This window comes from Cyphomyrmex costatus, unplaced genomic scaffold, assembly GCF_001594065.2.
Source record: "Cyphomyrmex costatus isolate MS0001 unplaced genomic scaffold, Ccosl1.0 scaffold81, whole genome shotgun sequence".
Classification (NCBI taxonomy): domain Eukaryota; kingdom Metazoa; phylum Arthropoda; class Insecta; order Hymenoptera; family Formicidae; genus Cyphomyrmex; species Cyphomyrmex costatus.
This window is the reverse complement of record NW_017280386.1, coordinates 1,026,885-1,039,703: the sequence shown is the minus strand read 5'-3', so window position 1 is coordinate 1,039,703 and position 12,819 is coordinate 1,026,885. Positions and strand designations below refer to the sequence as shown.

General features: G+C 31.3%; 1 protein-coding gene across 1 annotated transcript; it reads left to right on the top strand.

Moving 5' to 3' along the window:
* The first annotated feature begins 230 nt into the window (after nt 1–230).
* On the top strand, nt 231–10,656 carry LOC108781389 (uncharacterized). Its single transcript, XM_018549341.1, has 5 exons — nt 231–559; nt 4,276–4,541; nt 4,659–6,296; nt 10,225–10,408; nt 10,490–10,656. The coding sequence occupies exons 1-5, from the start codon at nt 367–369 to the stop codon at nt 10,654–10,656; spliced, it is 2,448 nt and encodes an 815-aa protein (XP_018404843.1). The 5' UTR covers nt 231–366.
* The last annotated feature ends 2,163 nt before the right edge of the window (nt 10,657–12,819 follow it).

Sequence of the window (12,819 nt, the reverse complement as noted above, 5' to 3'; positions counted from 1 at the left end):
TTACCGAAAGATGGAACAATCGGCTCTATATGTTCTAAGAGGATACCTGAGTGGCACTCGGGTGGGAATCTGAACATAGCCTTGAGTGGAACCGAATTGAGGGTTTCGGTGGAAACTAGGTCATAATCATCTGTTGGTATGACTGGCGTTGTCATTTCAAGACGTCTGATGAGAAGGAGAACCAGTAGGAGCCGTTGCACGCCATTATTCCAGTTGAATTTAAAGTTTGATTGCGTTCAGCGCCCTGGCCATCCTGGCCATCAATTCAAAGTGATTTTCAGTTATGCTGGTATTGAACATCTAAACGATTATAAACGGTTACATGTATTCGACGAACGCTGAATCGTTGCTACGAGATTGTACGAGATGCCGGATCTTAAAGAACAGTATAAAGCTCCACGTTCAGGATTTGGCGACACGGATCACAGCAGATATCTCCGTACTTGCAACTACAATAAATCTCGCAAGGAGGCCAGAACACGAACTTTTAACAGAAATCGCAATTTGCGAAATGATTTGACACCAACGAGCCCACAGCGCGGAAAAATAAAGATAAAAGGTAAAGAAGAATTTTTGTTTAAAGTGACTTACACATGACGATCATTAAAAATCACCAAAGCTTTCTCTAATTCTGAAAATTAGAGAAAGATGAACAAGTTAATCTTATATTGGTGAAATTTATTCCTTATCCTTTTTTAATCTGTATTAGTAGAAAAGGGTATCAATTATATTAAAATTAAAAATTAAAGTCTAGAGGAACTAAGCTGGATATTTGTCCTTTATCTTAAAATTTTAACTTAACAGATATTTTGATTTTTATTTAGATCATTATTAATGTTAACGAAACAATTTTGTACAGCTATAAATTATACATATCTAATCAAGTGTTATTAAATTAATTTTGTATTTATAACTTATCAGATATGTAAATATAATTTTGTACATCAGAGTAATTTTTTTGTTATTATTTTGTTATCTAATATTGATAATGAACCTAATAGATATTAAAACATGTGTTTTATTTGGTTATATATATATATATCATTCAAAATTTTAATCTAGTTACTAATCCAGAGCTAAACATCCAGTTTAGCTCCTAATCTTTTATTTGTTATTTGTATTGTTACTTAATCTTTTAGTTTTTTATTTATATATTTTTAATATCTATGTTTTATTGTCAATAAATATCTGTTTTAAGTCTCTCCTCTTAATTGTGATAAAATACATATTTATTTTTTTTGTGCAAATGGATCTTGGTGAATGAAATATTATACATTGATCATATTTCTTTATATACAATTAATAAATTTTTTTCTAGAACATTTTGTGATCTTTATTTTAAAGTACTGAGTATTGAGTATTTTAAAGTTTTAAGTATTTTAATTAAAATTTTAATTAAAATTGAATTCTATAATATTAATGGATACTCAATACTTTAAAATAAAGATCATAAAATGTTCTAGAAAAAAATATATTAATATTTTAAATATATATTACAATTTTAATTAAAATTGAATTGTATAATATTAATGGATTCATAAAATAATATTATATTGTTAATATAATCTAAGGCTCTTTAAGTATAAAACATAAAAAATAAATGAAGGGCCAAGAGCCAAATGTTGACATTTAAAACAATAACACTTTCATTTAAATTAATAAACATTACAAAATAATAAAAACTGTTATCAACAGACGTTTCGACACCGATCGGGTCATTATCAATGTTCACAAAAATATTTTAAAAAACATATGTCTACAGAATAAAATTTATTATTAATTAACGCAGTCTTCATTTAATTAAATATTGTAGTTGAATGTATTGGAATAGTCAAATAAATTTGGAAGTTCTTATTTAATAGTCAAATTAGTAAACATTCAAACTCCATATAAGAGAACAATAGATAGCAATATACTGTAAAGAGTCATTAACAATTCGAATAAAATGAAAATGAATTCTGATCTGAATGTAAAATAAAAAGTATATAATTTGTACCTTAAACGTAAAAATCGAGAAGGCGTGATTCCAGTTCATATTTAATATTACTAAAATGAGCAAATCTGCCACTTATCGTAAATGATTCCGGCGACTTCCAATTCTATGTATAATGTCAGGAAAGGAACATATACAAACACATATACTTAAGACAGATAATCGAAAGAACAGGGACAAGGATAGCGTGTATTAGGAAGGAGAAAGGGAAAGTATAATATTGGAATATATTTCCGACAAAGATTCCGTGTCATTTTGTTTGTTAATCCCATTCTTTTGTTTTTTAATATGTACCATTTCAGAAATTAGCCTTTTACTATAAGAAGGTTCAATGTCTAGAATATCCACTTTATCCCAATTAAATTTATGATTTTTTTCTGTACGGTGGCTCGTAATTACAGATGGAGATTTTTATTTTTTATTTATATCTGTGATATGTTCATTTAATCTGGTCTTTAGTTGTCTCTTTGTTTGACCAACATAACTTATATCACAATCGTTACACGATATTTTATACACCACATTTTGATTTTGTAAATATTCTAATTGATCTTTTCCTCTTTTTATGTAATTTTTTAAGGTATTACGAATAGTAAAGGCTAATTTACTATTATAGACGTTAGCTATAGGTGTGAATTTTTGTGATACTGAATCTACATAAGGAATTGCAAAAAATTTATTAGACTTATTATTATTGTTAGACGTTCTATGGTTATTAATATGAAACTTGATTCTATTATGAATAGTTGAAAAAATAAAATTTAAAAGGTATATAAGGAAGAATATTATTACGTCGACTCGCCATCAGAGGTCTATGGATATTCGCAAAGTTTCTCGTAAGTCCTGAAATACGCGTATATCTATTTATATAGAATCTCGATTAACAACTTACATAGGCGTCTAAAGTAGACTCCCACTACATTACCTTATTGATGAGTCCAGTAGTGGAAGCCGGGACGAAACGCCAACTTGTGATATTCTTCGCAATCTTATTTTTCACAGATAGATTTATCATTGCTTTAATATTACATCGTTAAAATTTTAATATATGTCTTTCAACATATTATTAAGATCCAATAAGATGCTATAAGCATCTAAAATTGTTAGATTGCTTGTCAATTTAACTAAAGTGATATTACCGCGGTAGTCATTTAGGGTTGCGTTATAAGTCTGAAAAAATTTTCGGCACGCGATTGAGTGAACTACATACGCGGTATATAAATTTACACATTATAATAAGCATTGTCATCTAGCTTTGACCGTTAATGGCTTTACTTCGTTGCTTCCTTTCTTCTTATTATTGTTTATAATAATACATATTATGAGAGGCGACCTAATTGGAATAAATATTGTAAATATTACAATACTTTGTGCATGTCCAATTATTTGGATAATACATTAAATATGTCAATAAAAGATCAATATTTTAGTATCAAATAAATTTTCAAATTAAACTTAATATACCTCCCAGGTCAAGAACAATTGAGCTATACTAGTTGTTAGAAATATATATAAATTTATTATAATAATAACACCGGTATATACGGAAAGTTTCGACTTCACAGAGTCCTCAACAGCCGCAACCGAATTCTTAAAAATTAATTTAGTATATTGCAAAGAATATCACAAGTTGGCGTTTCGTCCCGGATTCCACTACTGGACTCACCTGTAAGGTAACGTAGTGGAAGCCTACCTTAGACGCCGGTGTAAGTTGTACGCTGGTCTAACAATGCGTGGGAAAAATAATTAAGGGGACGTTATTTTCAAATTATTAGAGTTGCGTTTTAAGACCGATTGTAGTTCGGCGCGTAATTTGGGGGGGAGGACTCAGAGCGGGTAAGTTAGTATAAATATTATTTATATATTTATAATTAATATTAATGTAAATGTAAAATATACTATTATATTCTATTTTAAGATTTTAGATGCCTTTCGGCACCCTTTCCCGTAATCCAATTAATCTAAAATTTTACAGAAATTATTTTTTCATAAAATGGAACCATTTTATGGGGTGAGACAAAAAAAATTTTAAAAAAATTTCGATGTAGTATAAATAAGAACCACCCTAGTGTACATATTATAAAAAATACATACATAAAAAGAAATGTAAGAATAATATATAAAGATTATTATATATATATTATAATTTACATATAAATATATATTTATTTTTTAAATGCATATCTATATTCAAATTGCTTCTTTCTCAATTTTTGTGTATTTATACTATAAAATTTTTTTTAAGCAATTACAAACAAAAAAATTTCTATTATTTTTAATAGTCACATCTACCATTACTGATGAACGCATGAAAAAATTAATAAAATGGAAAGAGGAACGCAACAGAAAGAAGAATCTAGAAGCTGCAATGAAAAAACCAGTTTTCAAAGTTGGTATTGTTCATCATCCTTTATGTTCTTCGATGATTAAGAGTGGCGTAACAACTGCAGAAACATCAAACAAACCAACAGAAAATTCAAACAATCTGAAGAAACGAATTACAAGAGCTACAGAAAAACGATTACTTGCCAGAGCTGCTCAGCAAACGGTAAAGGATCCAACTTCAGTATCAGGAATAAAAAATTCTTTTAAAACCTTAACTTCGTATACCAAGAAATCATTTGCTTCTGCTAATTATTGTTTTAAATCTCCATCTGGTTTACAGAAGATGTCTCTATTTGATCTTGTACCAATGAAAGAAACGACACAAGGGAAATATCCATTATTACATATACAAACTTCTGATATTACAGAGATTTTCAAACCTACACATCCAAAATTATCATTAAATAAACAAAAATCACGGAAATTAAGTGACTCGATTATTCGAGATTCAGACGAATTAAATGTAATTGAAACAACAGGAATGTCATTAAAGGAACAGGCAAGGAAGCAAACAAATGCACAAGATTTCTTACACGAAGAAAATTTTTTATTAAACAGTACTAATATAAAAACGCCACCAAAAAATTCTCCAACACTGTTTGAGAAAGAAAATTGTAATATGGAAGATCTCATTAGCTTTTCGCCATATCTCACACGAAGTCGTGGCAAGAGAAATTCTAGAAAAGAGGGACAGCAACGATTAGGTATTAGTCGTCCATCTGATGAAATTCCAACCAAAGAAACTGTTATGAAAAATTTAAACATATGCGTGGAAGAGGAGAAACGTACTGCTCAGTATTTCAAGCTTCTTGTGAATAAAGAAACGAATAGACTTACGGAACTTTGTAAGAAATGGTTAAATATAAGAATAACGAAGGATGTTCCAGAGGACGCTATGTATGAAATACAACAAGCGGTGGGACAAACAAATTTATTAATAAATAAAAAATTCGAAAGATTTCGTGGCTTAGTACAAGATTGCGAAACTGGTAGAGGAGAAATGCTGGTTACATGCAGAGATTTGCAAGGATTTTGGGATATGACATATATGGAAGTCAAAGATTGTGATATGCGATTTGAGAAGTTAGAGCAACGTCAAAACAGAGAATGGCAGGAAGAAGAATATACTACAGTTATCAAACCTACTGTTAAAAAACGAATGCCTATTAAAAAACAAACTGTATCATCAAAACCAAGTTCATTACGATCGTTAATACTAGCTGCCAGAAAAAACAAAATGAAAGCAGGAACATTAAGTAAAAAAATTATTTTGCCGCAAGATACACGTGAAAATACCAATACTAGACATAGCATAAGATCTAAATCCTATGATCTTAACGAGAGAAAATCAACTCTTGTTCAACGCGAAAGCTCTAAAATAAATTTAGTACAGAAAGTGCAGTATTCTGACAAAACTAAAAGAATGAAAAGTCCATTTGCAACTATCAAAATAAGTCAAATGTGTAAGACACCCGAAATACAATTAGATGACACAATATCGTATATTAATTCTGATCAAACGCCGGGCAAAAGTATATTAAAGAAATCAGAAGAATTAGAAAATAAGGAAGCTCGCATAAAGTCTGCACATAAAGTCAATTTTGATGATCAAGTAATTCTTAATGAAGTCCCTCTTTATAAAGAAATGCAGACTAAATTAAATTTAGCTGCTGCATTAAATAGAATCGACATTTTCGACGATTTAGATAAAATAAATCCTTTAATATCGTCACCCATTAATGCTGAAAAAAGATTAGACTTTGAAATTGAAGATTCTGATAGTAGAGAGGGCAAAATAGCTATTACTGCTGAAATAATTTCTAAAAACATGGAAGATCTTAATTTAGAAATGAAAGTCCTTAGAAATAGAACTATCCTGGCAAATAATACTCCTAGAAGTAGTAGAACTAGTAAAATGGTAAGCCGTGGGTGTAATGTTTTTCTCTTTTTCCCTTCTCTTAGGCCTCTAGCCTATATTATTCTTCTCTCATATCCTTGCTAATGTGGTGCTGATTATTCAATTTCCATAAAGCATGTGGGACCTACAGTTATTGGGGGCCCGTACATACCTTCCGTAATAGTAACCATAAGACATATTTGCAAGAATTAGTCATAGTCAAGAATTCTTTTGAGCTCTTAATACAATTTACAATTTTTTTATGTTATTTGTATATGTATTATATATATATATATAATATATGTACATAATATATAAAATATACATATAAAATATATACCATATATCATGTATACAGGGTGTCCCAAAAAGCTCGAAGGTCCTTTCTCCGGCAGATTCTATGGAACATTCTAAGACAAAAATCATCTATACAAAAATGTCCAGGCTACAATAGTTTTCAAATTATAAACGTTTAAAGTTGGCCAATTGTAGAGTCTGAAAATCGCGCGCTCAGGAGCGAACATCGCGTGGGGCCCTTGTACATTGACTCGCTTGTTAAATGTTGATACAACTGAGACAATTGTTGCAAAATGTGTAACCGTCGATATTCGGTTTTTTATTGTAAAGCACATTAATAGTTTTATCAGATAACAACGCTTCATAATAGGAAACCGAATTTTAGCAGTTAGGCACTTTTGCGGTAAGCGCTTTAATTTTACATACAATGGTAAAGAGATTTTACTTTTAAGATTCGTATATAATTGTATAATTGAAATTATACATAGAATTCAGTCTTTTATTACAGAATTTCAATCATATCGAACTGTCAAAGTTGTTAAATAAGTTATGTCAAATAGTAAATTAATTTATCATATTTCTTTAATAAACTGGAAGAAATTAAATGACTAAAAAACTATAATGATAATATTTTACTACAAATAGAGTTTTCCTACAAATAAATAAATAAATAAAAATGAATAAATAAAATAAAAAACTATTTGTAGTAAAACATTATCATTATAGTTTTTTAGTAATTTAATTTCTTCCAGTTTATTAAAGAAATATGATAAATTAATTTACTATTTGACATAACTTATTTAACAACTTTGACAGTTCGATGTAATGATTGAAATTCTGTAATAAAAGACTGAAATTCTATGTATAATTTCAGTTATACAATTATATACGAATCTTAAAAGTAAAATCTCTTTACCATTGTATGTAAAATTAAAGCGCTTACCGGGAAAGTGCCTAACTGCTAAAATTCGGTTTCCTATTATGAAGCGTTATTATCTGATAAAACTATTAATGTGCTTTACAATAAAAAACCGAATTTCGACGGTTACACATTTTGCAACAATTGTCTCAATTGTATCAACATTTAACAAGCGAGTCAATGTACAAGGGCCCCACGCGATGTTCGCCCCTGAGCGCGCGATTTCCAGACTCTACAATTGGCCAACTTTAACCGTTTATAATTTGAAAACTATTGTAGCCTAGACATTTTTGTATAGATGGTTTTTGTCTTAGAATGTTCTATAGAATCTGCCGGAGGAAGGACCTTCGAGCTTTCTGGGAACCCGTATAATACATTATAAATGAATTAAAAAATTGTGTATATATATTTATACAATTATATGTCAAGTACACACACCACATGCACGCATGCACGCACGCACGCACACACGCACGCACACACGCACGCACACACACACACGCACACACGCACACACATACACAGGATGTCCTAATAACTATTACCTCAAATATCTTCGAATCCATAAAAGCCCATTCTACAATTGCGTAAGCGTAGTTGTAACTGGTTGTAGTTGTAAGAATTAACCAATCACAGTCGAATATTTTCCTCATATTTGATTGTGATTGGTTAATTCTTACAACTACAACCAGTTACAACTACGCTTACGCAATTGTAGAATAGGCTTAATGCCCGTGTCACACTACGGATTGTGGATGAGGATTGGATTGGGATTGCGGATCGTCGGATTTGGATTCTTCGTTCACACTACGGACTACGGATTCAATTTGTAACATATGCTGTATCGCAAATATCGTGTCCTCAATATAGTGTCGTCGACGTTTACTGTGTATAGGGTGGCTAACTATTTCGAATTTTGTGGGACGTCCCGATTTTTAATTCTCTATAAACACGTTTCGAAAGGACCTAGGTTAGACGCCGTCGACGTCGATGCTTATTCATCCATCATAAATGGGTCACGTGACCAAACTCGATATTTTATTGGCTTGGATCACGATTACGGATCACAAAAGTAGAGAGCCGTCTATTCTGCAATCTACAATCCGGATCCGAAACTGCCTTGTCTTGATTGGCTGAATTCCGATCCGTGATCCGCAATCCCAATCCGATCCGCGTCCACAATCCGTAGTGTGTCACGGGCATAAGGTATAGAGAAAAATTTATGTAACAAAAATTACACGATGTAAAGGGAGCTATCATATGGTGATAATTTTTGTCCAGGTGGAGGCGCTTCAGAGATTTCAAGGTCTACTTCGTTTATTTAAATGTAATTATATGAATTTTTTTTACACATTATAATTCCTCTAATTATTCTATATAAAGTATTAAGATCATGGTACTGAAAAATCAATAGTTTATGAGATATTTTACACCTTATTTTAACATCTGGAGATACGGTAGTGTCTTGGTAAAATTTTACGTTAAATAAAACGGATACATCGTGCTTCAATGAAAATAAAATACTTTTAATTAATAACATTTAATATTGAAGAATATTAAATACAATATATAATACATTTTATTAAAAATTTAATAATTCGAATATTAAATAATTTAGTTAAATTTAAAGTTGTTCGAAATGATGGTCACCATTTTCAATGTAACATTGGATTTTCCTGATTATTGATTGACTTGTTCTAATAACGTCGAAAGATATTGACGTACTAATGTAAATCTTGAGTCATTTTTGCGAGAACCTAAATTTCATTTTGAGTTATTCGCTACATGAGGTATTCGCTTATCACGTTCACTTTTACGAGTATTTGTACCAGATATTACCAGTTTGTCTAAGTTTATTGCAAATATATTTAAATATTCGACGCGAAGACTTGAGTGCGATTAAAATATCGTTCAGCGTATAAATTTTTCGCTTGCACTGAATTGTTTTGACATTCTTCATAAATGAATCATATCAACTTGTTCTTCAAATGACTACATCTTGCACGATTAACTGATGTATTGATACTAAACTTTTTATGTTTAATTTCATTTCGTGAACTAATTAAGACGTCAATAAATAATTGAATAAAGGGCTACTGAGAGTCAAATTGCGGTAAGTACAGTGCATACAATATATTTTTTTAAATTATTAATATCTAGTAATTTTAAAAAACAATTAAAAATTCGCATACGTTTCGGCTAACATTCGAGCCATTTTCAGTGTGTACACAATGAATATAACGCTAATGCTTCATGCTCAAGCGACGTCTCTTCGAAGAATGTTTGTTTTCGTTGAAGCACGATGTATCCGTTGTAAGAAAAAAATCACAAGTTAATCTTCATTTATGAAGAATGTCAAAATCTAGATATAAAATAATTTTAAACTTGATATCTCGTAAACTATTGATTTTTTGATATCATGTTCATAATACTTTTTTTATGCAGAATAATTAGAGGAATCATATTGTGTAAAAAAATTCATATAATTCCATTTATAAAAACGAAGTTGACCTTGAAATCTCCGAAGCGCCTCCCCCTAAAGAAAAATTATTATATGATAGTTTCCTTTACATCGTGTAATTTTTGTTACATAAATTTTTCTCTACACCTTATGGATTAGAAGATATTTCAAGTGTTACAGTTATTGATACACCCTGTACGTATTAATTAAATAAATACAAATTAATTGAGAAATTAATTAAAAAAAATTTTTTTTGGATGACTCCGAAAAAGACAAATAATAAGGATGAAAATGAGAGCCCTGTGAAGTTAAGGAAGAAAAGTTCATTAAAATTACTACCAAGAAACGAAAATGAACATATGACATCAAATAAAAACGATACAATACAGATAGAAAATGTAATATTGACAGACAATACTACTAAGAGAAGATCACTTCGAAATGTTGCGTTCGATGGTAAAACTTATATATATTATAGGTACGACTTGGTATATGTGTTTAATATGTGTGTACATATAATCGTATTTTGTTATATAGAAACTTGTGTGGCATGTACCGAAAATAAAACAATGCTACCTATGACTCCATATTCAAAACGTCGTAGCAAAACTCCCTCAAGACAGAATCGGAACAAATCGATCGATATATTTAGTGAAGATCTTATATCTTGGAATACGCCTGATAAAAAATATTGTAAGTTTTAATAATGTATAAAAAACGCAATACTTATACCAGTATATGGAACGTTTCGTGTCAAGCGGGCCACTTCTTCCAAAATTTGACGCAACGGAAAAAAAAACGGGTAAATCTTCGGAATAGGGGAAACAGCTCCGATCTTCTTGACCTTGACATATGTTGTCAAGGTCATGACCCTGAGTAACTTTGCCTTAACAACTAGCCGTCGCTCGCCCTTCGTTAAAAAGATATTAACAAAAAAAGTTTCAAAAAATAACATACCATTATACTGCTGTATATAATAAAAAAAACATTACTAAATGACAATAATGTTAAATAAACGTTGAATATCTATGGAGAATTATGTTACGATTCTAACGGATACAAATTACTCATTATTTCAAAAAATCGTTCAATACGTTTGTCATAAGTATACAGTCTTTTGAACAAAAATTCAGCTATGTAATGTTCATAATTGTACTTTCTTGTACCAAAACGTGGAATATTAGCACGTAAATCCCAGGGGCACACGACTTCTACGATTGTACTGTTGCTATGATAGTACTGTCGGAGCAGACCTCTGACGACGGTGTGGGTGCGGGGGGGTGGCCGGAGGCCGAAGGCCGAAGGCCGCCTCACGGGCGGGTGCAGGGGGGCGGCCTCCGGCCACCCCCCTGCACCCACACCGTCGTCAGAGGTCTGCCCCGACAGTACTATCATAGCAACAGTACAATCGTAGAAGTCGTGTGCCCCTGTGCAGGGGGAGGGAGGGGGGAGTAAAAGTTACTTCGCGTGGAAGGTCAAAACCTATGTAGAATAGTATTTAATACTGTATATATAGCAGAAATAGGACGTTATTTTTGAAACTTTTTTTGTTAATATCTTTTTAACGAAAGGCGAGCGACGGCTAGTTGTTAAGGCAAAGTTACTCAGGGTCATGACCTTGACAACATATGTCAAGGTCAAGAAGATCGGAGCTGTTTCCCCTATTCCGAAGATTTACCAAAAAACATTTAAGGTCTCAAAATATTCGTATATTTGTGTAATTTCGAATGAAACGTGGCCTTTTGAAAAATTCGATATGGCCGCGCACACACAAAATGCAAATATGGCGTTTGAAATCCCCAAAAGCGAGAGGCATGTCACTCATGAGTCAACAGTTTTTAACGTTAATAACGTTAGAAATCAAAATAGAATCAAATGCAAGTTATAATGACATACATGAAATCGTATAAATAATGTATCAGTAGAACCAGTGAAAATAAAGAATGAGAGTCAACGCGAGTCGATGCGAGTCATAGTCTAGCGCTTCATCATTATAACGTTTGAAATCGTGGGAAAAACGCTTGAAATCGATTGCAATCGTTTGCTAATGTTTATATGACTTGCTTTGACTCAAGAGTGACATTCCCTTCGCTCAAAAGTCACGAATGTTCTTACAACATCGTCGATTTAAATGCGAAAACTTGACGAATCTGCTTGAAAATAATTACTATGTATGATTACGAACGTAGAGATAGAATTATAAAGTTAAACATGGCGGATTTGGAATCAGTACATAAAACTTAGTATCATAGTTCATAATTGTTATCTAATACTTTATGACCATTGGTTCATTAACCAGAGTATCGCATTACATGCAATTTTTTCTTTAATAACAAGAAAAGCATATTCGCTTTGGATTTTTATTATTTGCAGAGCATCAGAAAATCGTTTTGCAAGAAAGGCTCTAGCAGGTTAAGAAGGGGTCAATCGGCCCCCAAACGGATTATGACCAGCATGTCACCAAAAAGTTCGTTGACCCGAAAAAAAAATTTGGAGAAATTTTTAATTCCGTACACCACCCCTTTTCGGAGATATTGCCTTATAAAGTATTTTCATATTTTATTTTTGTCACGAGACCTATCAGATACAATTTTATTTAAAAAATTTGGGCATACAAAACGTATCAAAAGGTATTTGAAAATATTTTTTACGAGATGTTCCAACCTAACCATAATTTTTAAAAAATTCCTGAAGATTTATAAGTGACCCCCTTTTGTTAGTTTATGATTGGCAACCTCGCAAAAATTCAAAAATATGTATTTTTAAACTTATTTTCACCCTGAATTTTTTCAGAATTTTTTGAACCCGGCATCGTGCCTAAAAAAATTAAAACTCGCCTAAAAAGGCAAAAAATCGCCATAAAATAT

What these genes read in the sequence shown, in the direction of transcription:
- LOC108781389 (XM_018549341.1), top strand. Translation starts at nt 367, where the DNA reads ATGCCGGATCTTAAAGAACAGTATAAAGCTCCACGTTCAGGATTTGGC. An exon ending in CCAGAGCTGCTCAGCAAACG is followed by an intron (nt 4,542 to 4,658) that starts GTAAAGGATCCA and finishes TCTGGTTTACAG; the next exon opens with AAGATGTCTCTATTTGATCT. An exon ending in GTAGTAGAACTAGTAAAATG is followed by an intron (nt 6,297 to 10,224) that starts GTAAGCCGTGGG and finishes ACTCCGAAAAAG; the next exon opens with ACAAATAATAAGGATGAAAA.